Below are 27,653 nucleotides of genomic sequence, written 5' to 3'. Positions count from 1 at the left end.
CCCATTGTTTCTTGAAGAATTCACTTATACATTTACAATTTAGATTTTAGTCATTTAGCAGATGCTCTTATCCAGAGCGACTTACAGTAGTGAATGCATACTTTTTTTTTCGTACTGGTCCCCCGTGGTTCATAAGCTTAGTTCAACTGTCGTACCGCATCAGAACCCAAAATATAAGCTTTTTTTACTCCAATGTTTGTCAGTAAATATAAACAAACACTGTATATCCTCAAAACATGGTTAAAACTATAATGTTGATATCATGGGTGGTTACATTTCTCCAGCCCCATCCCTCAGCTTTTTACCGAAACGGGCAGGGAGTACGCTTTGTTATTGTTTCTACTGCTGATTGCTGCCCCCGTTACTCCTCAAGGTCCAAGGACTGTATGTTATTTTCAGAGGTAGACTGGCTCTGGCAGACCAAATAGTCAAATATTCCATCTAAATGTGAATCAATTCTCAATTGCTATACATTTCTAGAAACATAAATTGCTGTACTTTCATATTACATCAAAATAATTTTACACAATACTTTCTTATCACATCAAAATAATTTAATAATAACTGCTCGGTAAAGCATTTTCACGGTAAAGTCTAAGTTGGTGTCTTGACGGATTTGTAAAAAAACGGTTTGTCATAAAACACTATATATATATATATATTTTTTTTATGTTGCTGACACCCCTCCCCAGAGGTGTCTCATTATTGGGATTCATTGCTGATTCCTACCTGTAGCTCACTATGAGGTGTCTAGTGATACAGGTTAAGGGCCCTGTTGGAGATTGGTGGTTGGTAGCGGAGTGGAGGGAACAAGCAGGGTTGGACACGGCCATGTTATTATCCCACACACAGTCTCTGTGGTTCATATGAACCCCATTCCTGGGAATTAGATTTGATTACAAATCGCCCCTGTCTGTTACCACAGAAGGGTTCTGTCTGTCCCATTCCCAGCTAGGGTACGAGGCGCTTTGTCACCAGTACCTATGACTGGTTGATAGGGGGAAACCTCCATGCTTAATATAGAAAAAGTAATTAGGGGAAAACTATTTAGTAAACTGAAATAAAACGACAAACCTGTTTGAAAAATGAAAACTATTCCAAAACTATCTTTGACTCCAAAACTAAAATAGCCTAAAATAATAACCAGCATGAATTTGAATAATTTATATCTTAACTTTGGGCAAAAATAGAATTGGGTTTTAAATATTTTTGTATGTGGTTTTAAAGCTTCTGAACCTGGTGGCTGGTAAATGCTGCCATGGATGGCAATGTTTCAAATAGACCTAGCTTGTGTATCACTATAACTAGCTATCACCAGAAATACTTTAAGAAATGAGGATATTGGAAACTCCTTTCGATTCGTATTAACAGCTTAAAGAAAATAACATTGGCATGAATTACCCTCTGAACAAGAAGCAGAACATTACAAATATTTTCAGAGATGTGAGATAATTAACTTGTTCTCTGTAATATCGTATAGCTTTGCAATCGTGACTTTCCGTACTTTCAAGGAAAATAGGCATGTTTCTCGACTCATACCATGACTTTAAAACGTGATTTAGTGAGAATTAGCTTTGGAACTGCGTGTCACAGCATGACAATGTAAACGCTATTGGTTGACAGTCTCTTGGATGGGCGTTATATACGCTTTGACATTTTCTGGAATAGTTTTTATTTGAAAACGTTTTTGTTTACTTGCCTGCCCATTGAATTTGGAATGCACTGTACTGTTCATCTCTGAAACTCACTGAGATAATTCCTTTGATACAGCAGTAGCAATACAGGGATATAACATCTACAGAAAAGACAGGAATGCTTATGGGGGAGGTGTTGCTGTATACAGTGCATTCCGAAAGTATTCAGACCCCTTGACTTTTTCCACATTTTGTTACTTTAAAGCCTTATTCTAAAATTGAATAAATTCTTTTTTCCCCCTTTCATTTAGCTAATTTATTTGGCACACCTGCATTTGGGAAGTTTCTCCCATCCTTCTCTGCAGATCCTCTCTAGCTCTGTTAAGTTGGATGGGGAACATCACTGCACAGCTATTTTCAGGTCTCTCCAGAGATGTTAGATCGGGCTCAAGTCTGGGCTCTGGCTGGGCCACTCAAGGACATTCAGAGACTTGTCCCGAAGCCACTCCTTTGTTGTCTTGGCTGTGTGCTTAAGGTCATTGTCCTGTTGGACGGTGAACCTTTGCCCCAGTCTGAGGTCCTGAGCACTCTGGAGCAGGTCTTTCATCAAGGATCTCTGCACTTTGCTCCGTTAATATTTCCCTCGATCCTGACTAGTCTCCCAGTCCCTGCTGCTGAAAAACATCCCCACAGCATGATGCTGCCACCACCATGCTTCACCGTAGGAATGGTGCCAGGTTTCCTCCAGACATGACGCTTGGCATTCAGGCCAAAGAGTTAAATCTTGGTTTTATCAAGCCAGAGAATCTTGTTTCTCATGGTCTTAGAGTCTTAAGGTGCCTTTTGTCAAACTCCAAGCAGGCTATGATGTGCCTTTTACCACTCTACGATAAAGGCCTGATTGGTGGAGTGCTGCAGAGATGGTTGTCCTTCTGGAAGGTTCTCCCATCTCCACAGAGGAACTTTGGATCTCTGTCAGAGTGACCATCAGGTTTTTGGTCACCTCCCTGACCAAGGCCCTTCTCCCCCAATCGCTCAGTTTGGCCGGGTGACCAGCTCTAGGAAGAATATTCCATTTCAGAATGATGGAGGCCACTGTGTTCTTGGGGACCTTCATGTCACATTTACATTTAAGTCATTTAGCAGACACTCTTATCCAGAGCGACTTAAAAATTGGTGCATTCACCTTATGATATCCAGTGGAACAACCACTTTACAATAGTGCATCTAAATCTTTTAAAGGGGGGGGGGGGTTAGAAGGATTACTTTATGCTATCCTAGGTATTCCTTGAAGAGGTGGGGTTTCAGGTGTCTCCGGAAGGTGGTGATTGACTCCGCTGTCCTGGCGTCGTGAGGGAGCTTGTTCCACCATTGGGGTGCCAGAGCGGCGAACAGTTTTGACTGGGCTGAGCGGGAACTGTGCTTCCTCAGAGGTAGGGAGGCGAGCAGGCCAGAGGTGGATGAACGCAGTGCCCTTGTTTGGGTGTAGGGCCTGATCAGAGCCTGAAGGTACGGAGGTGCCGTTCCCCTCACAGCTCCATAGGCAAGCACCATGGTCTTGTAGCGGATGCGAGCTTCAACTGGAAGCCAGTGGAGAGAGCGGAGGAGCGGGGTGACGTGAGAGAACTTGGGAAGGTTGAACACCAGACGGGCTGCGGCGTTCTGGATGAGTTGTAGGGGTTTAATGGCACAGGCAGGGAGCCCAGCCAACAGCGAGTTGCAGTAATCCAGATGGGAGATGACAAGTGCCTGGTAGGACCTGCGCCGCTTCCTGTGTGAGGCAGGGTCGTACTCTGCGAATGTTGTAGAGCATGAACCTACAGGATCGGGTCACCGACTTGATATTAGTGGAGAACGACAGGGTATTGTCCAGGGTCACGCCAAGGTTCTTAGCACTCTGGGAGGAGGACACAATGGAGTTGTCAACCGTGATGGCGAGATCATGGAACGGGCAGTCCTTCCCCGGGAGGAAGAGCAGCTCCGTCTTGCTGAGGTTCAGCTTGAGGTGGTGATCCGTCATCCACACTGATATGTCTGCCAGACATGCAGAGATGCGATTCGCCACCTGGTTATCAGAAGGGGGAGAGGAGAAGATTAATTGTGTGTCGTCTGCATAGCAATGATAGGAGAGACCATGTGAAGATATGACAGAGCCAAGTGACTTGGTGTATAGCGAGAATAGGAGAGGGCCTAGAACAGAGCCCTGGGGGACACCAGTGGTGAGAGCACGTGGTGCGGAGACAGATTCTCGCCACTCCACCTGGTTGGAGCGACCTGTCAGGTAGGACGCAATCCAAGCGTGGGTCGCGCCGGAGATGCCCAACTCGGAGAGGGTGGAGAGGAGGATCTGATGGGTCACAGTATCAAAGGCAGTAGATAGGTCTAGAAGGATGAGAGCAGAGGAGAGAGAGTTAGCTTTAGCAGTGCGGAGAGCCTCCATGACACAGAGAAGAGCAGTCTCAGTTGAATGACCGGTCTTGAAACCTGACTGATTTGGATCAAGAAGGTCATTCTGAGAGAGATAGCAGGAGAGCTGGCCAAGGACGGCACGTTCAAGAGTTTTGGAGAGAAAAGAAAGAAGGGATACTGGTCTGTAGTTGTTGACATCAGAGGGATCGAGTGTAGGTTTTTTCAGAAGGGGTGCAACTCTCGCTCTCTTGAAGACGGAAGGGACGTAGCCAGCGGTCAAGGATGAGTTGATGAGCGAGGTGAGGTAAGGGAGAAGGTCTCCGGAAATGGTCTGGAGATGAGAGGAGGGGATAGGGTCAAGCGGGCAGGTTGTTGGGCGGCCGGCCATCACAAGACGCGAGATTTCATCTGGAGAGAGAGGGGAGAAAGAGGTCAAAGCACAGGGTAGGGCAGTGTGAGCAGGACCAGCGGTGTCGTTTGACTTAGCAAACGAGGATCGGATGTCGTCGACCTTCTTTTCAAAATGGTTGACGAAGTCATCCGCAGAGAGGGAGGAGGGGGGGAGGAGGATTCAGGAGGGAGGAGAAGGTGGCAAAGAGCTTCCTAGGGTTAGAGGCAGATGCTTGGAATTTAGAGTGGTAGAAAGTGGCTTTAGCAGCAGAGACAGAAGAGGAAAATGTAGAGAGGAGGGAGTGAAAGGATGCCAGGTCCGCAGGGAGGCGAGTTTTCCTCCATTTCCGCTCGGCTGGCCGGAGCCCTGTTCTGTGAGCTCGCAATGAGTTGTCGAGCCACGGAGCAGGAGGGGAGGACCGAGCCGGCCTGGAGGATAGGGGACATAGAGAGTCAAAGGATGCAGAAAGGGAGGAGAGGAGGGTTGAGGAGGCAGAATCAGGAGATAGGTTGGAGAAGGTTTGAGCAGAGGGAAGAGATGATAGGATGGAAGAGGAGAGAGTAGCGGGAGAGAGAGAGCGAAGGTTGGGACGGCGCAATACCATCCGAGTAGGGGCAAAGTGAGAAGTGTTGGATGAGAGCGAGAGGGAAAAGGATGCAAGGTAGTGGTCGGAGACTTGGAGGGGAGTTGCAATGAGATTAGTGGAAGAACAGCATCTAGTAAAGATGAGGTCAAGCGTATTGCCTGCCTTGTGAGTAAGGGGGGAAGGTGAGAGTGTGAGGTCAAAAGAGGAGAGGAGTGGAAAGAAGGAGGCAGAGAGGAATGAGTCAAACTGTGAGAGGTGAGCCATCCTCAGGAAAGGAACTTATCAAGGCGTCAAGCTCATTGATGAACTCTCCAGGGGATCCTGGAGGGCGATAAATGATAAGGATGTTAAGCTTGAAAGGGCTGGTAACTGTGACAGCATGGAATTCAAAGGAGGCGATAGACAGATGGGTCAGGGGAGAAAGAGAGAATGTCCACTTGGGAGAGATGAGGATCCCAGTGCCACCACCCCGCTGACCAGAAGCTCTCGGGGTGTGCGAGAACACGTGGTCAGACGAGGAGAGAGCAGTAGGAGTAGCAGTGTTATCTGTGGTAATCCATGTTTCCGTCAGCACCAAGAAGTCGAGGGACTGGAGGGTAGCATAGGCTGAGATGAACTCTGCCTTGTTGGCCGCAGACCGGCAGTTCCAGAGGCTGCCGGAGACCTGGAACTCCACGTGGGTCGTGCGCGCTGGGACCACCAGGTTAGAGTGGCAGCGGCCACGCGGTGTGAAGCGTTTGTATGGCCTGTGCAGAGGGGAGAGAACAGGGATAGACAGACACATAGTTGACAGGCTACAGAAGAGGCTACGCTGATGCAAAGGAGATTGGAATGACAAGTGGACTACACGTCTCGAATGTTCAGAAAGTTAGCTTACGTTGCAAAAATCTTTTTGACTAAAATGATTAACCTAATGTCCTAGGGTTGTCATCTGATGAAGATCATCAAAGGTTAATGCTGCATTTAGCTGTGTTTTTTTTTTTTTTTTACATATATGCTAGCTTGAAAAATGGGTGTCTGATTATTTCTGGCTGGGTACTCTGCTGACATAATCTAATGTTTTGCTTTCGCTGTAAAGCCTTTTTGAAATCGGACAGTGTGGTTAGATCAACGAGAGTCTTGTCTTTAAAATGCTGTAAAATAGTCATATTTTAGAGGAGTTTGTATTTCGCGCCACGCCCATCATTGTATATTGGAGCAGGTGTTCCGCTAGCGGAACGTCTAGATGTAAGAGGTTAATTAAACAATAACCCCTAAACAATAAGGGAGGGAAGAGAGGGTGGCTGCCGTCAACGACGGCACTGTGCTACACCCTCCCTCCCCAACCCACCTATCCTGGAGGTGGCTCAGGTGCAGGACGTGGACCTCGCTCCACCTTCGGCGTCGCCCACTTCGGTGGCGCCGCTAGCTGCGCCGAGCAGACGGGCCACTCGGGATGGACCGGAGGACAGGAGGGCCACTCGGGCTGGGCCGGAGGACAGGAGGGCCACTCGGGCTGGGCCGGAGGACAAGCGGGCCACTCGGGCTGGGCCGGAGGACAGGCGGGCCACTCGGGCTGGGCCGGAGGATAGGCGGGCCACTCGGGCTGGGCCGGAGGACAGGCGGGCCACTCGGGCTGGGCCGGAGGACAGGCGGGCCACTCGGGCTGGGCCGGAGGACAGTCGGGCCACTCGGGCAGCTCCGGGCAGTCGGGCCACTCTGGCAGCTCCCGGCAGTCGGGCCGCTCTGGCAGCTCCGGGCAGTCAGGCCACTCAGGCAGCTCCGGGCAGTCGTGCCACTCAGGTAGCTCCGGGCATTCGGGCCACTCTGGCAGCTCCGGGCAGTCGGGCCACTCTGGCAGCTCCTGACTAGTGGGCGGCTCAGGTGACTCTTGACTGGCGGGCGGCTCAGGTGACTCTTGACTGGCGGGTGGCTCAGGTGACTCTTGACTGGCGGGCGGCTCGGGTGACTCTTGACTGGTGGGCAGCTCAGGTGACTCTTGACTAGCGAGGCTGGGCTGACGCACTAGACGACTGATGCGTGGGGCTGGTACAGGACGTGCCAGCCTGGAGACACGCACCTCCATGCTAGTGCGTATGGCGGGAAACACCGGACCGTAGAGGCGCACTGGCGGTCTTGAGCGCAGGGTAGGCATCACCCCTTCCGGCTCGATGCCTACTTCGCTCTGGCACATGCGGGGCGCTGGTACTGTGCCTACCGGCCTGAAAATCCCAGGCCTCACCACAGCCCCAACCCCAAAGCACGGGACCTGTCCAGTCTGCCCTACAAGGGTACGGGGAGCTGGCCTGGGGCTCCAATCTCGCCCCGCCAAATAGCCCTTGTGCCCCCCCCAAAAAAATTATTGGGGCTGCCTCTCGGGTTCTACCTGCCTCCCAGGCAGGTTGTCACAGTGGGCCCACAACTGCTCCCATGTCCAGTCAATCCTCTCCTCCAATACTTCCAGCGACCAGGAATCCATCTCCTCCCGAGCGCGCTGCTTCCAATAGTCCTCCTGTGGCTTCCTCCTCTTCCGCTGCTTGGTCCGTTGGTGGTGGGTAGTTCTGTCACAACCGTCGTTAGGAATGGACCAAAGCGCAGCGGGAATGTGGATACTCATGTTTATTGATAAAAACAAGTAAAGTATCCACTGGAAAACCAAAAAAACAATACTCACAACGGCAACAGTGTGGCAGGCTAAAACAAACGCAGTGCACACAAACATTCACACACACAAAACTGCCACGTCCTAACCCCAAAACTAATACAATAGCTCCATCTGCTGGTCAGGATGTGACACAGGTTCTAACCAACCAATTTCTAAGTAAAATAAATGCACTCAAACTATGTAACATTTAGTGTCTCCTTATGTTACGCTGGGAAAACAGATTTCATGGGCACAGAAATCCTAAATCGTTTCAGTTTGCTAAATCCAGTGGTTCTAACCAAGAGGCACCTTAACTTTATTGAAACACCCAAATGGATACTGTCATTAATGCAGTTCTTCAATGACAAACATCACGACATGCAACAACAACCAAAGTGCTTCTTCATTCATTACTCTGGTAAAGACAGTTATGCTGTGCTCCACGTTGGTTCCAACATCTCTAACAAATTGATGTTTATAATGTGTTATTGTCTGCTTGATTTACAGTAGGGTCTCGTTAGTTTGTCTGGACACAGAGATACTTAGCTCATAATGTGTAAAGAACTGTTCTTTGGTGGATAGACTATTGTACAACACACAGAGCTATTTTCCTTTATTCAGGACATTTAGAATGACAAGTCATTACAGAGTAGCCTAGTGGGATTATTCACAAAATTATCTGGTGATTAGGTTATGAAATGTCATGACAAAGACATTTTAGTCTCCATGTTTCACCTGAAATATTAAAAGATTTATAGTCCTAGGTCTATGTTGTTGTTAGGTGAAGTTATGGGTCCTACAGTAGGTCTATGTTATTGTTAGGTGAAGTTATGGGTCCTACAGTAGCTCTATGTTGTTGTTTGGTGAAGTTATGGGCCAATTTGTTAAACACTTAGTGTACAAACTAGAGGTCGACCGATTATGATTTTTCAACGCCGATACCGATTATTGGAGGGCCCCGAAAAAAAGCTGCTGCCGATTAACCGGCCGATAATTTTTTTGCTTTTTGTAATAATGACAATTACAACAATACTGAATGAACACTTATTTTAACTTAATATAATACATCAATAAAAACTATTTAGCCTCAAATAAATAATGAAACATGTTCAATTTGGTTTAAATAATGCAAAACAGTGTTGGAGAAGAAAGTAAAAGTGCAATATGTGCCATGTAAGAAAACTAATGTTTAAGTGCCTTGCTCAGAACATGAGAACATATGAAAGCTGATGGTTGCTTTTAACATGAGTCTTCAATATTCCCAGGTAAGAAGTTTTAGGTTGTAGTTATTATAGGAATTATAGGACTATTTCTCTCTGTACGATTTGTATTTCATATACCTTTGACTATTGGATGTTCTTATAAGCACTTTAGTATTGCCAGTGTAACAGTATAGCTTCCATCCCTCTCCTCGCTCCTACCTGGGCTAAAACCAGGAACACATCGACAACAGCCACCCTTGAAGCAGCGTTACCCATGCAGAGGAAGGGAAACAACTACTCCAAGTCTCAGAGCGAGTGACGTTTGAAACGCTATTAGCATGCACCCCGCTAACTAGCTAGCCATTTCACATCGGTTACACCAGCCTCATCTTGGGAGTTGATAGGCTTGAAGGGGTGGGTATAATTTGTGGAACGTTCCAACAGGAATCTGTTCCAAAAAACGTAAAGTAAAAGGTTGCCAACCAACAACGCATACAAAGTAGCAACGTATACAAACCTAGCTAACTAGCTGCCGAATAGGCATCAACTCACCATGTAGCTTATTCTTAATGTTTATCCATAGGCAACCAGAGTGAGGACAGACATTTTTCGGAATAAACGTGATGAGTGAAAAACGCAATACAACAATTCTGCCGCTATACAACTTTGTATGCGTTGTTTTTTGGAAACCTTGTTATTTACGAAGTTTTTGGAATAGATTCCTGTTGGAACGTTCCACAAATTATACCCACCCGGTTTGAAGTCATAAACAGCGCAATGCTTGAAGCACAGCGAAGTGCTGTTTGAATGAATGCTTACGAGCCTGCTGCTGCCTACCACCGCTCAATCAGACTGCTCTATCAAATCATAGACTTAATTATAATATAATAAACACACAGAAATACGAGCCTTAGGTCATTAATATGGCCGAATCTGGAAACTATCATCTCGAAAACAAACGTTTTTTTCTTTCAGTGACATCCGGAACCGTTCCGTATTTTATTTAAATATTCCTGTTAGGCATTGATGTTTATGGTACATTGGTGCAACGACAGTACTTTTTTCGCAAATGCGCTTGTTAAATCAACACCCGTTTGTCGAAGTAGGCTGTGATTCAATGAAAATTAACAGGCACCGCATCGATTATATGCAACGCAGGACACGTTAGATAAACTAGTAATATCATCAACCATGTGTAGTTAACTAGTGATTATGTTAAGATTGATAGTTTTTTTTATAAGTCTAATGCTAGATAGCAACTTACCTTTGCTTCTTGCTGCCCTCGCGTACCAGGTAGTCAGCCTGTTAATCCTTGTGGAGTGCAATGTAAGGCAGGTGGTTAGAGCGTTGGACTGGTAACCGAAGGTTGCAAAAACGAATCCCCCTGAACAAGCCAGTTAACCCCCGTTTCTAGGCCGTCATTGTAAATAAGAATGTGTTCTTAATCTGACTTGCCTAGTTAAATAAAGGTGTAAAAAAAAAATACCGATTACCGATTGTTATGAAAACTTGAAATCGGCCCGAATTAATCGGTCGACCTCTAGTACAAACCCTCATTGTCAGGCTGATGGCAAAGCTAGCCAAAGAGCATTTTATTGGTTGAAGTGTTTTTAAAGTACAAAGCAGTTGATTTGCGGCAATAACACAAAGTTAAGTTGGAGATTCAAATGAGCCTTACAATTATAATCCAAAAGTAATGTGAAATGCACTCATAAGCAACCTGGAAATGGAGGCTATTTTTGCTGTCAGCCTATGAGAACTCCCCTGAGTTTTCCCCCATGGTGGTGAATTAGTGAATAGACACAGACCTTAATGTGAGTTTCCTTGAGTAGCACTCCTGATCTTGCGCTGATAGTGAGCTGTAATATTCAGAATACATTGTGAAAAACTAAAATCTTTGCTCACCGTTTTTGCTCCAGGCAGATATACTACATCCATAACTAGTGGTTTCCTCATTACCAGATATACTACATCCATAACTAGTGGTTTCCTCATTACCAGATATACTACATCCTAACTAGCGGTTTCCTCATTAGTAGGGAGGAGTTTCTGCAACCAAATTGTGTGTGCTTTGCCCTCGTGCTGCAATTTTAGCAAATACAGAAAGGGGCCTATATTGGAGACCAAAGGTCGTCTGGCACATTGCTTAGGGTTTCAACAACTTTAATAATTTATTTCTAGCCTACAATCATCGGTTTTACTACTAATGTGAAAACAAGACTAAATATGACTGTTCTTGCTCATTTTAAGACAATTGTCAAATAATTTGAACATTCATTACAGACGTCAATTGTTGTACAACATCATGGCTACACTGTTGGCATCACCTTTTACAGTGGATTCCGCTGTTGTGGGCCTTTAATCATCTGTCTGACTTTGTTGTTCACACAGGAGAGATACTTAACTATCGTGGATCCTCTGGGGAGCCTCAACAACCTCATGATGCTGACGAGGCAGAGAAGAGTCTCTCCACATCAGAACACATCAAGAAACACCTGCAGAGACCCACAGGGAAGAGAACTCACTGCTGCTCTGACTGTGGGAAGAGATTCACCTCATCAGCAGGCGTTAAAATTCATCAGAGAGTCCACACAGGAGAGAAACCTTATAGCTGTGATCAATGTGGGAAGAGTTTTACTACATCTGGCCATCTGACTCAACACCAGAGAACACACACGGGAGAGAAACCTTATAGCTGTGGTCAATGTGGGAAGAGTTTTGGTCAATCTGGAGCTCTGACAGTGCACCAGAGAACACACACAGGAGAGAAACCTTATAGCTGTGATCAATGTGGGAAGAGATTTGCTACATCCAGCAATCTGACACTACACCAGAGAACACACACAGGAGAGAAACCTTTTAGCTGTGGTGAATGTGGGAAGAGTTATGTTTCATCTAGCAATCTGACTCTACACCAGAGAACACACACAGGAGAGAAACTTATAGCTGTGTTCAATGTGGGAAGAGTTTTGGTCAATCTAGCAGTCTGACTGTACACAAGAGAACACACACAGGAGAGAAACCTCTTAGTTGTGACCAGAGATAATCTGATAAAAGATCTCTGATCAAATATCAGAAAATACATGGAGTTGTTTCATTATATTAATGTCACAATGTAGAATGTTTTAACATTGTAGTAGGAGTATTTTAATAATGTCACAATGTAGAACCCTAAACGTTTTTGTCGTTATCAATTGATTTCAACATTATATGGATATTAGCCTCAGGGGAAAAATCCAGGCTCTGAATTGAAAGAGTACTATTTTTGTGATTTAACAAAAAGTGACTAACAAAAAAAGAGTTGTGTTACACTTACCACGTTGGTGACCCACTTGAATCACAATGAAACACTTCAAAATGTAGCTAGCTGCTTTCTACAAATTGTCCTCTAACCAGGGATGTACACATTATTCCCAGATTCCGTGTGGTTTTTGAGGGGTTAGTTTTAACAGGACGTGCAACTTCATCTCCCTTCTGTCACGCAAATGATTTTAGCATGATATCGATGAGTGATGACAAATAAGTGTTGTGTTCCTTTGTTTAGTGACCCCTACATTTAAATGTATCACTCCAAAATGTAGCGGACTGTCTTCTGCAGGTTGTCCTCTAACCAGTGAGGTAAAATACATCTCCCATTTCCATGTGTTTTGTTTAGTTGTGTTAGTTTCAACAGCACATACAACCTGATTTCCCACCTAATCGATATCAGTGATTTATTGCTACTTGTCAAAACAACAGCGTTTTTGGTGCTTGTGCAGTTTATAAGGTGCTTGTGTAACCGATGTGAAATGGCTAGTTAGTTAGCGGTGGTGCGCGCTAATAGCGTTTCAATCAGTGACGTCACTCGCTCTGAGACTTGAAGTAGGGTTTCCCCTTGCGTCGCAAGGGCCGTGGCTCTTGTGGCGCGATGGGTAACGATGCTTCGGTGGGTGTCAGTTGTTCATGTGTGCAAGGGTCCCTGGTTCGAGCCCGGGTTGGGGCGAAGAGAGGGACGGAACCTGCACTGTTACACTTGTTTAAAAAAATACAACTAATATGATTATTGTGGCAGATGTTTGTGTCTATAGCACATTTTATGTTTAGGTTTTCAATTTATCCCAAACTGTTTCTGCGTATTGGTTATTGATTTGGACACTTTATAACTGTGTTTTGACCTTGGGGCTATTTCATATTTACATTTCATGTAACATTTAGTAATGATATTTATTTATGCAACCAACTGACAATTTTTTGGTACAATTATATTGACATTGTTGCCCTGCTTTTAGAATATCAGGGTTAATTCTCACATGAGCCAACCCAATGTACTAGAGCATGACATTGGGGACTAGGCCCCGATCCAACAACATGCCTATCTAGTGAACCCTGAAAAGAGAGAGAAGCTCCGCAGTGAGGTGGAAAGTTACTACGGATATTGCAGGAGTTTCCTCTTGAAATCAGACATGTCCGTGGTAAGGACAACTTGGTTGCTGATTGTCTCAAAGGTGGGCAGTCAAATGGTTTTGCGTTTAGCCAGTGAGTTGCCATGGATAACAATTTATTTTGACTGCATGGTTTTCCGTATTGGAGATGAATTTTGTTTGGGCTCGTTCCAAGGGGACGGGAGTTCTAGAAGCTAGTGAGTTTTAGGAAGATATAAAAAATATATTGTTTTTAATTGTTGACAGCCAGTATACACCATGTTTATATTGGTAAAGCATTGTAGTTGATTATAATGTGAAATGGAAGTTGTTTTCTGTTGGTGGTAAGCATTCTCTTACGGTGTTACAGTCTTTGGTTTTTCCATTTATGTTTTGAGGTTTGGATTTTAGCATGTATAGCTTGTTAGCACGTATAGCTCGTTAGCACGTAGGGTGCACTGATTGGTGTCACCTCGTTAGTCAGTATGTGTTACACCTGTGCTGGCTTGTCCATCTCGTTAGTGGGAAGGTGTTTCACCTTAGCTGGTCCAGGTTCTATTTAAGAGTGTCTGGCCCAGTGCTCCAGTTGTCTTGATAGATGTGGAGAGTCAACACCTTCAGTTGCCCCACCTTTTTGGTTTACTTCCTGTCTTTAAGTTTGGTGTGGGTTTTTCTTTTGTTTGCCTCTTCTTGGGCAGATTTAGTGGGTCTCATGGTGGGTGTCTTTTAGGTCCCAGTTGTTGTTACTAGTCAACTTTCAGTGGACACCCCCATAGTGTTACACAAGCACCTTATAAACTGCACAAGCACCAGAAACACTGTTGTTTTGACAAGTAGCAATAAATCACTGATATCAATTAGGGGGGAAATCAGGCTGTACGTGCTGTTGAAACTAACACAACTAAACAAAACACATGGAAATGGGAGATATATTTTACCTCACTGGTTAGAGGACAACCTGCAGAAGACAGTCTGCTACATTTTGGAGTGATGCATTTAAATGTAGGGGTCGCTGAACAAAAGAACACAACACTTATTTGTCATCACTCATCGATATCATGTTGAAATCAATTGTGCCAAGAGGAGGGAGATGAGGTTGCACGTCCTGTTAAAACTAACAGCTCAAAAACCACATGGAATCTGGGAATAATGTGTACATCCCTGGTTAGAGGACAATTTGTAGAAAACGGCAAGCTACATTTTGATTCAAGTGGGTCGCCAACGTGGTAAGTGTAACACACCTCTTTTTGTGTTAGTCACTTTTTGTTAAATCTCATAAATAGTACTCTTTCATTTCAGAGCCTGGATTTTCCCCCTGAGGCTAATATCCATTTCATGTTGAAATCAATAGAACAGGGGACAAACGTTTAGGGTTCTACATTGTGACATCATTAAAATACTCCTACTACACTTAAAACATTGTGACATTAAGTCATTGATATCATGAAACAACTCCGTCATGTATTTTCTGATGTTTGATCAGATATCTTTTATCAGAGTATCTCTTCCCACATTGATCACAGCTAAAATGTTTCTGTCCTGTGTGTCTTCTCTGGTGTACAGTCAGTTGGCTAGATGTAACAAAACTCTTCCCACATTGATCACAGCCATAAGGTTTCTCTCCAGTGTGTATTCTCTGGTGTGATTTCAGGCAGCTTGACAGAGCAAAACTCTTCCCACATTGATAACAGCCATAAGGTTTCTCTCCAGTGTGTATTCTCTGGTGTGATTTCAGGGTTTGTTGCCGAGTAAAACTCTTTCCACATTGATCACAGCCTAAAGGTTTCTCTCCTGTGTGAGTTCTTTGATGTATTTTAAGGTCTACTGAAGAGTTGAATCTCTTCCCACATTCAGAGCAACAGTGAGATTTCCCTCCAGTGTGTATTCTCAGGTGAACTTTTAGTGAATTTGAATTCTGATCTTGAGTATCTCTTCCCACAATCAGAGCAGCAATGAAATGTATCACCTGTGTGAATTCTCTGGTGCACCTTTAGTGAACCTGATCTTGAGTAACTCTTCCCACAGTCAGAGCAGTGGTGAGATTTCTTCCCTGTGGGTCTCTGCTGGTGTTTCTTGAGGTGTTCTGATGTGGAGAAACTCTTCTCTGCCTCGTCAGCATCATGATGTTGTTGAGGCTCCCCAGAGGATCCACGATAGTCACGTCTCTCTCCTGTGTGAACAACAAAGTCAAACATGGTTAAATGCCAACAACAGCAGAAATCCACTGTTTATTTGAGGTAAAAGGTGATGCCCAGAGTGTACCCATGAAGTTGTACAACAATTGACGTCTGTTAAATTATTTGACAATTGTCTGAAGACCGTCAAGTGAGCAACAATAGTTATATTTTGTATCCTTTTACATTAGTAGTAAAATGGATGATTGTAGGAATTAAGTTATTACAGATGCTGAACCCCTAAGCAGTGTGCCAGACGACTTATGGTCTCCAATATAGGCCCCTTTCTGTGTTTGGTTGCAGAAACTCCTCCATGCTAATGAGGAGACCACAAGTTATACCAATACCATAGACCTTCAGTAGGACCCATCACTTCACCTAACAATAGCATAGACCTACTATAGGACCCATAACTTCACCTAGCAATAACATAGAACTACTGTAGGACCCATAACTTCACCTAGTAATAACATACACCTACTGTAGGACCCATAACTTCACATAACAACAACATAGACCTACTGTTGGACCCATAACTTCACCTAACAATAACATAGACCTACTGTAGGACCCATAACTTCACCTAGTAATAACATACACCTACTGTAGGACCCATAACTTCATCAAACAACAATAACATACACCTACTGTAGGACCCATAACAACAACATAGACCTACTGTAGGACCCATAACTTCACATAACAACAACATAGACCTACTGTAGGACCCATAACTTCACATAACAACAACATAGACCTACTGTTGGACCCATAACTTCACCTAACAATAACATAGACCTACTGTAGGACCCATAACGTCACATAACAATAACATACACCTACTGTAGGACCCATAACTTCACCTAACAACATTGACCTACTGTAGGACCCATAACTTCACCAAACATCAATAACATACACCTACTGTAGGACCCATAACTTCACAAAACAACAACATAGACCTACAGTAGGACCCATAACTTCACCTAACAACAACATAGACCTGCTGTAGGACCCAAAACTTCACCTAACAATAACATAGATCTACAGTAGGACCCATAACTTCACCTAACAACAACATAGACCTACTGTAGGACCCATAACTTCACCTAGCAATAACATACACCTACTGTAGGACCCATAACTTCACCTAGCAATAACATACACCTACTGTAGGACCCATAACTTCACCAAACAACAATAACATACACCTACTGTAGGACCCATAACTTCACATAACAACAACATAGACCTACTGTAGGACCCATAACTTCACATAACAACATAGACCTACTGTAGGACCCATAACTTCACCTAGCAATAACATAGACCTACTGTAGGACCCATAACTTCACCTAGCAATAACATAGACCTACTATAGGACCCATAACTTCACCTAGCAATAACATAGACCTACTGTAGGACCCATAACTTCACCTAACAATAACATAGACCTACTGTAGGATCCATAACTTCACCTAGCAATAACATAGACCTACTGTAGGACCCATAACTTCACATAACAACAACATAGACCTACTATAGGACCCATAACTTCACATAACAATAACATAGACCTACTGTAGGACCCATATCTTCACCTAACAACATAGACCTACTATAGGACCCATAACTTCACCTAGCAATAACATAGACCTACTGTAGGACCCATAACTTCACCTAACAACAACATAGACCTACTGTAGGACCCATAACTTCACCTAGCAATAACATAGACCTACTATAGGACCCATAACTTCACCTAGCAATAACATAGACCTACTGTAGGACCCATAACAACAACATAGACCTACTATAGGACCCATAACTTCACATAACAATAACATACACCTACTGTAGGACCCATAACTTCACCTAACAACATTGACCTACTGTAGGACCCATAACTTCACCAAACAACAATAACATAGACCTACTGTAGGACCCATAACTTCACATAACAACAACATAGAACTACTGTAGGACCCATAACTTCACATAACAACAACATAGACCTACTGTAGGACCCATAACTTCACATAACAACAACATAGACCTGCTGTAGGACCCAAAACTTCACCTAACAATAACATAGACCTACAGTAGGACCCATAACTTCACCTAACAACAACATAGACCTGCTGTAGGACCCATAACTTCACCTAACAATAACATAGACCTACTGTAGGACCCATAACTTCACCTAGCAATAACATAGACCTACTGTAGGACCCATAACTTCACATAACAACAACATAGACCTACTGTAGGACCCATAACTTCACCTAACAATAACATAGACCTACTGTAGTACCCATACACCTAGCAATAACATAGACCTACTGTAGGACCCATAACTTCACATAACAACAACATAGACTTACTATAGGACCCATAACTTCACATAACAATAACATACACCTACTGTAGGACCCATAACTTCACCTAACAACATTGACCTACTGTAGGACCCATAACTTCACCAAACAACAATAACATAGACCTACTGTAGGACCCATAACTTCACCTAACAACATTAACCTACTGTAGGACCCATAACTTCACCAAACAACAATAACATACACCTACTGTAGGACCCATAACTTCACCTAACAACAACATAGACCTACTGTAGGACCCATAACTTCACCTAACAACAACATAGACCTGCTGTAGGACCCAAAACTTCACCTAACAATAACATAGACCTACAGTAGGACCCATAACTTCACCATAGACCTACTATAGGACCCATAACTTCACCTAGCAATAACATAGACCTACTGTAGGACCCATAACTTCACCTAGCAATAACATAGACCTACTGTAGGACCCATAACTTCACATAACAATAACATACACCTACTGTAGGACCCATAACTTCACATAACAACAACATAGACCTACTGTAGGACCCATAACTTCACATAACAACAACATAGACCTACTGTTGGACCCATAACTTCACCTAGCAATAACATAGACCTACTGTAGGACCCATAACTTCACCTAACAATAACATAGACCTACTGTAGGACCCATAACTTCACCTAGCAATAACATAGACCTACTGTAGGACCCATAACTTCACATAACAACAACATAAACCTACTATAGGACCCATAACTTCACATAACAATAACATACACCTACTGTAGGACTCCTAACTTCACCTAACAACATTGACCTACTGTAGGACCCATAACTTCACCAAACAACAATAACATACACCTACTGTATGACCCATAACTTCACATAACAACAACATAGACCTACTGTAGGACCCAAAACTTCACCTAACAATAACATAGACCTACTGTAGGACAACAATATAGACCTAGGATTATAAATCATTTAATATTTCAGTTGAAACATGGAAACTAAAATGTCTTTGTCATGACATTTCATAACCAGATAATTCTGTGAATAATCCCACTAGGCTACTCTGTAATGTGTTGTCTTTCTAAATGTCCTGAATAAAGGAAAATAGCTCTGTGTGTTGTACAATAGCCTATCCATCAAGGAACAGTTCTCCACACATGAGCTAAGGATCTCTGTGTCCAAACAGACTAACGAGACCCTACTGTAAATCAAGCAGACAATAACACATTATAAACATCAATTTGTTAGGGATGTTGGATCCAACATGGAGCACGGCATAACTGTCTTTACCAGAGTAATGAATGAAGAAGCACTTTGGTTGTTGTTGCATGTCGTGATGTTTGTCATGTGACTGTCATTCAGAAAATGATTTCCTGGATCAGCTGATGATAGTTGAACATGTGACTAACTAAACAGCTACAGTATTAAGAATTATGTGTAATTATTGAAGAACCACATTAATGACAGTATCCATTTGGGTGTCAATAAAGTTAATTATGACTCTCGGTTAGAACCACTGGATTTAGCAAACTCTGAAATGATTTAGGATTTCGTTGCCCATGAAAACTGTTTTCCCAGTGTAACATAAGGAGACACTAAATGTTACGTAGGTAGAGTGCATTTCAGAGATCTGAATGCAAAAAACTGTACTAACATGACAATAACCTAAACCACAAGGCCAAATCTACACTGGAGGAGCTTACCAAGATGACATTGAATGTTCTTGAGTGGCCTAGTTACAGTTTGGACTTAAATCGTCTTGAAAGTCTATGGCAAGACTAGAAAATGGCTTTCTAGCAATGATCAACAACCAACTTGACAGAACAGGAAGGATTTTAAAAAGAATAATGAATATTCACATGAAGATCAGTCGCCTATTGGATGACATCACGACTTCCCATCAAGCCAACTCCTTGAAGGCCTGTTCCTGATAGTAAGATAGTACTCACTGTATTTACTGGTGTTAATCAGTTCTCCAGTCTTCTCTTCTTCGTCCTCCTCTAATGTGACAGTAATCTCCCCCTCTTCATCCTCCACTCCAAAAACTGTATCTTCCTCCTCTTCTTCTTTCACTGTAACATCCTCACCCTCTACTTGTTTTTGTATTGTAACAGCCTCCTCTTCCTCCTCCTCTTTCACAAGAGCTTCTTTCTCCGTCCAGCAGACCTCCTCTTCTTTAGCAGGAGGAGAGTAACTTAGTGAACTCATGGTCGGAGATGTTAGCTAGCTAGCATTAGCGACTAGACTAGTGCTAACTTGACCAGCCAGCTAGCTGACTTACAACGTAAATATTAAATTAAATGGGGTAGCTAGTTGTTTCCACATAAGTATGTTTAAATCATAGCGGCAAATAAACCACGAAATTGTCTAAAGAACTTGAATGTTCCGACTTTGTTGGCTAGCGAGCTACCGAGGTGGCTGCAGTTGTTGAAGAAGCGTTCCGTCCACTAGATTATACGTCACACTAGAAACATCGCCTGAAAGACACATATCGCCATCTGCTGCCTGGAGGGAAGAAACGCAGTTGAGGAGGGACAACTTTTGTTCTTCTTCATTGAATTATAATATTATAAAGCAGTTTAGGGAAACGTTTTTTCTCTCTCCATTAAATATGAATATTATATCAACACGTACAAAGAGCAACAAGTGTTGTTTGATTAGTTCAGATTTTGTATGAGAATTTAAAACAAACTCTACATCTACTCCACATCTGTATTTCTGATTCAGTCAAATAACTAGATATCAAAATAAGCACCTAGTTATTGATACCCTTGATAAATATTAGCTAAAATGACTGTATAAAAAAAATAATTTAACTATACCCACTACCAGGATATTTTAGCCCAAAACCTGGTTACCTCTCTGCTAGGAGGCTGAAACTTGGCCATAAGTGTGTCCACAAGCGCAGACAAAAGAAATCAAGGACCTGGAGAGATTCTGTATGGAGGAATGGTCTAAGATCCCACCCAATGTGTTCTCTAATCTCATAAAACATTTCAGTGTCGTTATCCTCCCGAGGGGAGGGTGCTGGAGTATTGAAAACAAGGGTAGCAATAATTCAGACCCCTACCTTTTGAGAATTACACATTAAACTAAATCTCTTTCTCTGAGCAATTCTATTAGTATAAAATAACATAATTTCCCTTTATTTTTTACATACAATTTAGCTCAGTATTTGAATTCTTTATTTTATAGTCGTTTTTGCTCATCTTTATCAAGGGTGTCAACAATTTTGTCCCCCACTTACCTCCATACTGCTGCTACATGGTGTAACAATACATAATGTAGATGTATATAATGAACAGACTAGGTCTATACTGCTCCTACATGGTGTAACAATACATCATGTAGATGTATATAATGAACAGACTAGGTCTATACTGCTCCTACATGGTGTAACAATACATCATGTAGATGTATATAATAAACAGACTAGGTCTATACTGCTCCTACATGGTGTAACAATACATCATGTAGATGTATATAATAAACAGACTAGGTCTATACTGCTCCTACGTGGTGTAACAATACATCATGTAGATGTATATAATGAACAGACTAGGTCTATACTGCTCCTACATGGTGTAACAATACATCATGTAGATGTATATAATGAACAGACTAGGTCTATACTGCTCCTACATGGTGTAACAATACATCATGTAGATGTATATAATAAACAGACTAGGTCTATACTGCTCCTACGTGGTGTAACAATACATCATGTAGATGTATATAATGAACAGACTAGGTCTATACTGCTCCTACATGGTGTAACAATACATCATGTAGATGTTTATAATGAACAGACTAGGTCTATACTGCTCCTACATGGTGTAACAATACATCATATAGATGTATATAATGAACAGACTAGGTCTATACTGCTCCTACATGGTGTAACAATACATCATGTAGATGTATATAATGAACAGACTAGGTCTATACTGCTCCTACATGGTGTAACAATACATCATGTAGATGTATATAATGAACAGAGTAGGTTCTATCCTATTCTACTGTATCTTAGTCTATGTATTACTCATCTCATATGTATATACTGTATTCTACCCTATTCTACTGTATCTTAGTCTATGCCACTCTGACATTGCTTGTCCAAATATTTATATATTCTTAATTCCATTCCTTTACTTTAGATGTGTGTATTTGTTGTGAAGTTGTTAGATATTATTGCACTGTTGTCCTTGAGTGGTCCAGCCAGAGCCCGGACTTAAACCCGATCAAACATCTCTGGAGAGACCTGAAAATAGCTGTGCAGCGATGCTCCCCATCCAACCTGACAGAGCTTGAGAGGATCTGCAGAGAAGAATGGAAGAAACTACCCAAATACAGGTGTGCCAAGCTTCTAGTGTCATACCCAAGAAGACTCAAGGCTGTAATCGCTGCCAAAGGTGTTTCAACAAAATACTAAGTTAAGGGTCTGAACACTTATGTAAATGTGGGATTGGGCCGTTGTCATCACACTTCCATGATTAGTAAGAATTCGGGTAGATTTATAGGACTATTGTTTTTTATGATTCATACATACTTTCCTAACCCTAAAATGTACCTAAATAATCTACAAGATCAGAGTATTTTTAAATCTACCAGCTGGAGACGAATGATTACTTTCTTTAATTGATGGATTAGATTCTAGATTCTCGAACTAGATTCTGTTCTCTCCATGTATTCTATCGAGTCTGTTAACAACATTCTAATTAAAGGTATTACCGTATTTAAAGGGATGGCTTAAGATGTAATGTACTCTAAACCGTATTGAATGAATACTCCATGACAAAATCTGTTGGCCAACAATTGTGAGGGTTTTCAGCAAGGTAGAACACATGTAGAGTGTGCGGAAGCAAGGCCTACATTCCTAAATTGGGATCGGCCCCAGTCTCCTGGTAAAACACCAGAACCCTCCTCCTGCAGCATTTATGTTCATTTTGAGAAAGTGGCACTACAGTCTCCGGGTAAAAAACTACTTTGGGGTAAAAAAAAACACAACACCCGTCTATGAATTTGAGAGGTTACATTGATGCTCCAGATACTCAACTAGTCTAAAGAAGACCAGTTTTATTGCTTCTTTAATCATAACAACAGTTTTCAGCTGTGCTAACATAATTGAAAAAGGGTTTTCTAATGATCAATTAGCCTTTTAAAATGATAAACTTGGATTAGCTAACACAACGTACCATTACAACACAGGAGTGATGGTTGCTGATAATAGGCCTCTGTACGCCTATGCAGATATTCCATTAATAATCAGCCGTTTCCAGCTACAATAGTCATTTACAACATTAACAATGTCTAAACTGTATTTCTGATCAATTTGACGTTATTTTAATGGGCAAAAAATTACTTTCTTTTAAAAACAAGGTTATTTCTAAGTGACCCCAAACTGTTGAACGGTAGTGTACATCTAGATCCTCCCATGTCGCTGAACCACTGATCAATAACTCCCTATTACAAGAAAAAACACTATTTCCATTGGTTGTTAGTACTGTACTGACCTCTCGTCCTCTGTCTCTCTAGTACTCTGCCTTGTGTATTTATCTTCAAAATATTATTCTAGTCCCAACATAGAATCAAATAGACTTCCCAAAAATAATATGGCATTTACTTTATTTCACCTTTATTTAATCAGATATGTCAATTGAGAACCAATTCGCATTTACAATGACAATCTGAATGAAGAAATACTAATATTAATCTATTTAATAATTAATTAACATGTTTGAAATATCCCAATTATATAGTGAACAACATTTAGGGGTTTACACCTGCATTCAATCAATCTTAAGTTCATAATCAAAACATAATATTTTTTTTACTATTTTAATCCGATTTTCAACATGATCATTTCTTGAGATGGAAAAAAAATGTTGACCTATTTTTCAGTATGATTTCATTCATACAATATGATTTAATGTAGCATGAACAAAAACAATTTCTCAATCAAAAACATAAGTCAGAACACAGCCTCTCTATTCTCTCGTGTGATTTCAGGTCCTCTGACTGGGTAAATGTCTTTTCACAATGAGAACAGTGGTATGTCTTCTCCTCCTGTGTATTAGTATGTTGGAAAGGCTTTTCTCCTGTGTGTGTTCTCTCAAGCTTTTTCAAGCTCCCTAACCGGGTAAAACTCTTTTCACATCGGGAACATTGGTAAGGCTTTTCTCCTGAGTGTATTCTCTCATGCGCTTTCAGGCTCCCTCGATGGGTAAAACTCTTTTCACAATTGGAACAGTGGTTAGGCTTTTCTCCTGTGTGTATTCTCTCATGCTCCTTCAGGCTCGCATACCACCTAAAATTCCTTCCACAGTCGGAACAGTGATAAGGCTTCTCCCCAGTGTGTCCCCTCTCGTGTTTTCAGGCTCCCTAACTGAGTAAAACTCTTTACACAGTGGGAACAGTGGTGTCGTCTCGCTGGTTTGGGTGTCTCTGGGTCTAGTTCCCCTGAAGGAGTCTCCCCGCTGTCAGAGTGAAAGTCTGGTCCCTCTCCTACCAAAGACAAACAGAGTATTTAGTTAGATACTAAACAGAGAACTGAATTAAACCTCCATAAAATAAAACTGTCTTCCTGTGAGGCTAGATTGCTCAAAAACCTGAAGTCAGTTTTCGGAACATTCCATAGTTTAATAAAAACTTGGTGGCCGCCCTAATAATTATAATAATAATAATAATGTAGAACATAAAATCTAATCTTGCTTTCATGTTTATAGCAGAGCTCTATAATAGGGAAAGGGGGATACCTAGTGAACTGAATGGATTCAACTGAAATGTGTGTCCTGTATTTAACCCAACCCCTCTGAATCAGAGAGGTGTGGGGGGCTGCCTTAATAGACATCCACGTCATCGGCAGCCAGGGAACAGTGGGTTAACTGACTTGCTCAGGGGCAGAATGACAGCTTTTTACCTTGTCAGCTCGGGGATTTGATCCAGCAACCTTTCGGTTACTGGCCCAACGCTCCTACCTGCCAGGCTGCATAATGTCGTATTTCCGTCTGAGCAGAGCTCTATAATAATAGATTTCATGCTTATCGGCTGAACAGAGCTCTATAATAATAGATAATGTCATGTTTATAGGCTGATCAGAGCTCTATAATAATAGATAATGTCATGTTTATAGGCTGAGCAGAGCTCTATAATAATAGATCATGTTTATAGGCTGAACAGAGCTCTATAATAATAGATACTGTCATGTTTATAGGCTGAACAGAGGTCTATAATAATATATATTACTATTCCAGTCAATGTTAATGGCTGCAGTTGATCCATTGTTAATAACGTTTTGTTGGTGGCCCACTTCATCTCTAAAGTAATAATGGACATTACTATCTTCTCTAAATTATATATTTTTGTTTAGCCACACCTTTCCTTAAAAATTGGTACTTTGTTTTGAAGACTTACAAACTCACAGACGTTTGCTACTATGTTCAGTCTCCCCAAAACCACTGTCCTTTTGCTAATATGTTCAGTCTCCCCATAACACATGTCCTTTTGCTAATATGTTCAGTCTCCCCAAAACCACTGTCCTTTTGCTAATATGTTCAGTCTCCCCAAAACCACTGTCCTTTTGCTAATATGTTCAGTCTCCCCATAACACATGTCCTTTTGCTAATATGTTCAGTCTCCCCAAAACCACTGTCCTTTTGCTAATATGTTCAGTCTCCCCATAACACATGTCCTTTTGCTAATATGTTCAGTCTCCCCAAAACCACTGTCCTTTTGCTAATATGTTCAGTCTCCCCATAACACATGTCCTTTTGCTAATATGTTCAGTCTCCCCATAACACATGTCCTTTTCATGTCAATAATGCATCTTATTTGATGTATTTCTCCAATATTATTTAGAAATCAGCGTTTTGCTGGTATACACACTCTACACAAGGCCTACAATAGACACACGTCAAACGTTTCATTTATAACTTGTTTGCCATTCTGTGAGACAATTAAGTTGTGATTTTGTGGTGCTGGGGACTCTGATGGTATACACATGTTACAGTTAAGCAATAAGACCCGAGGAAGTGTGGTATATGGCCAATATAGCACGGTTAAAGACCTTATGCACAACACAACACAGAGTGCCTGGATACAGCCCTTAGCCGTGGTATATTGGCCATCTATCACAAACCCCCGAGGTGTCTTATTGCTATTATAAACTGGTTTAATCACCCATTTTAAAATGTAGCTTTAACATTATATTATAACATAAATTCCTAAAGTACAGAACAACATTTTCAAGTACAGAATTTCAGTAGCATGCTGCTTTAAAACAACACATTCGTTCAAAACCTTTGGACAGTTAGAGCCCGTTTTAAAGACAGTACTTACTGATGGTCATCAGATCTCCTGACTCCTCTGTCAATATGCCAGTAATCTCCCCCTCTTTCTCCTCCTTCACTCCAAAAACTACATCCTCCTCTTTCTCTTCCTCCTCCTCTTTCACTCTGAACGCGTCTTCCTCTTCTTTCACTGAAACGTCTTTCTCTTCTTCTTTCACTGTAACAGCCTCACCCTCTACTTGTTTTTGTATTGTAACAGCCTCTTCTTCCTCTTTCACGACAATGTTCAGCCCCAGAGCTTCTTTCTCCGTCCAACAGACCTCCTCTTCTTTAGCAGGCGAGGAATACATCAGTAAGCTCATGGTTGGGGATGTTAGCTAGCTAGCCAGTTAGCATGAGCGACTAGTTTAGTGCTAGGCTAACTTATCAAGCCAGCTAGTTGACTAACAATATACCTAACGTTATAACATTTAAATGGTGTCTATTAACTAGATGTCAGAAGTATATTTACAACACAGAGGCAAATATGCACAGAAACAGTCTAAATGTTTCGGCTGTGAGTACTCACTGGTGGTAACCCGATCTTCAGCCTCCTCCTCCTTTTTCACTTCCAAAACGTCTTCCTCCTCTTTTATTGAGATAGCCTCCTCTCCTACTCCAAAAGGTTCGCAAGCAAACCACCAAGCTACCGCGTGATTGAATCAGAAGTCTTTTGTCGCTGTTGAAGAAGCCGGTCTTGGTGAAGATGGCGGCGAGTGTAGACGAGATTTCAGCTTGCTCCGAGTAACCTTAACTTTTATCCCTCTCAAACTTACTTAAATGTAACGGGACTTGGCTTATAGTAAACACAATAGAGAACAACACTTAGTTGACCGCTAATTTGATCTAAAACTTTGAGAAATGGAAGGAAAAAATGTGCAAAAGAGCAAAGGGAGGAGAAGGCAGTTGCTAGCTGAGCACTCATACGGTGGAGAAAAACCACCACCTGACTCCTCAGGAGAAGAAATGGATTCTGGACATTCGGTTGATTCTGAAAATGCAGTCAATAGTCCTGCACCCAAAAAGAAACATAAAGAATTGGCTTTGCGCGAACTACAGGTCAACATAATTGACGCTGTCTCTGCAAAGATAAACGAAAGAGCCGACGGTCTGGAGAAAATGATACGCGAAAACACATCAAAAATAGTTGACCTCGAGACCTCTCTGAATCATGCATACAAGAGTATCGAAGAGCTTAAACTTGCAAACACTGCTACGTCTGAGAAATGCACTGCTCAGGAGAAGACCATCGCAGACATGCAAGAGCGCTTATCGGAAGCAGAGCGATACCGGAGAAGGTGGGGGCTACGGCTTTACGGTGTCCCCGAGGACCAGGATGAGAATGTGAAGCGCTTAGTAAGAGACATCTGTAACCGTGTGGCACCGGACTTTCCCGATGGATATATGGATATGGCTGTGGATGTCGCTTATCGTATTGGGAAGAAACAAGATGCCCTCGTCAGCCGCTCGATCATCATCCAGTTTGCTTTTCGCACAGCGAGAGATGCAGTTTGGAAAGTGCCTT

At 42.3% G+C, this 27,653-nt stretch overlaps 1 protein-coding gene across 1 annotated transcript in view; it reads left to right on the top strand.

The window, feature by feature from the left end:
- Nucleotides 1-24,194, top strand: part of LOC115178613 (zinc finger protein 135-like) — a gene marked incomplete at its 5' end in the record, with an annotated part of 36,027 nt that extends 11,833 nt beyond the window's left edge. The window contains one exon of the mRNA XM_029739868.1: nucleotides 24,178-24,194. Within this exon, the coding sequence (XP_029595728.1) occupies nucleotides 24,178-24,194 (17 nt within the window). The remainder of the gene's footprint in view (nucleotides 1-24,177) is intronic.
- Between the last annotated feature and the right edge of the window lie 3,459 nt (nucleotides 24,195-27,653).

Source organism: Salmo trutta, chromosome 38 (genome assembly GCF_901001165.1).
Source record: "Salmo trutta chromosome 38, fSalTru1.1, whole genome shotgun sequence".
NCBI classification, from domain to species: Eukaryota; Metazoa; Chordata; class Actinopteri; order Salmoniformes; family Salmonidae; genus Salmo; species Salmo trutta.
This window is presented reverse-complemented; position numbering and strand designations above follow the sequence as displayed.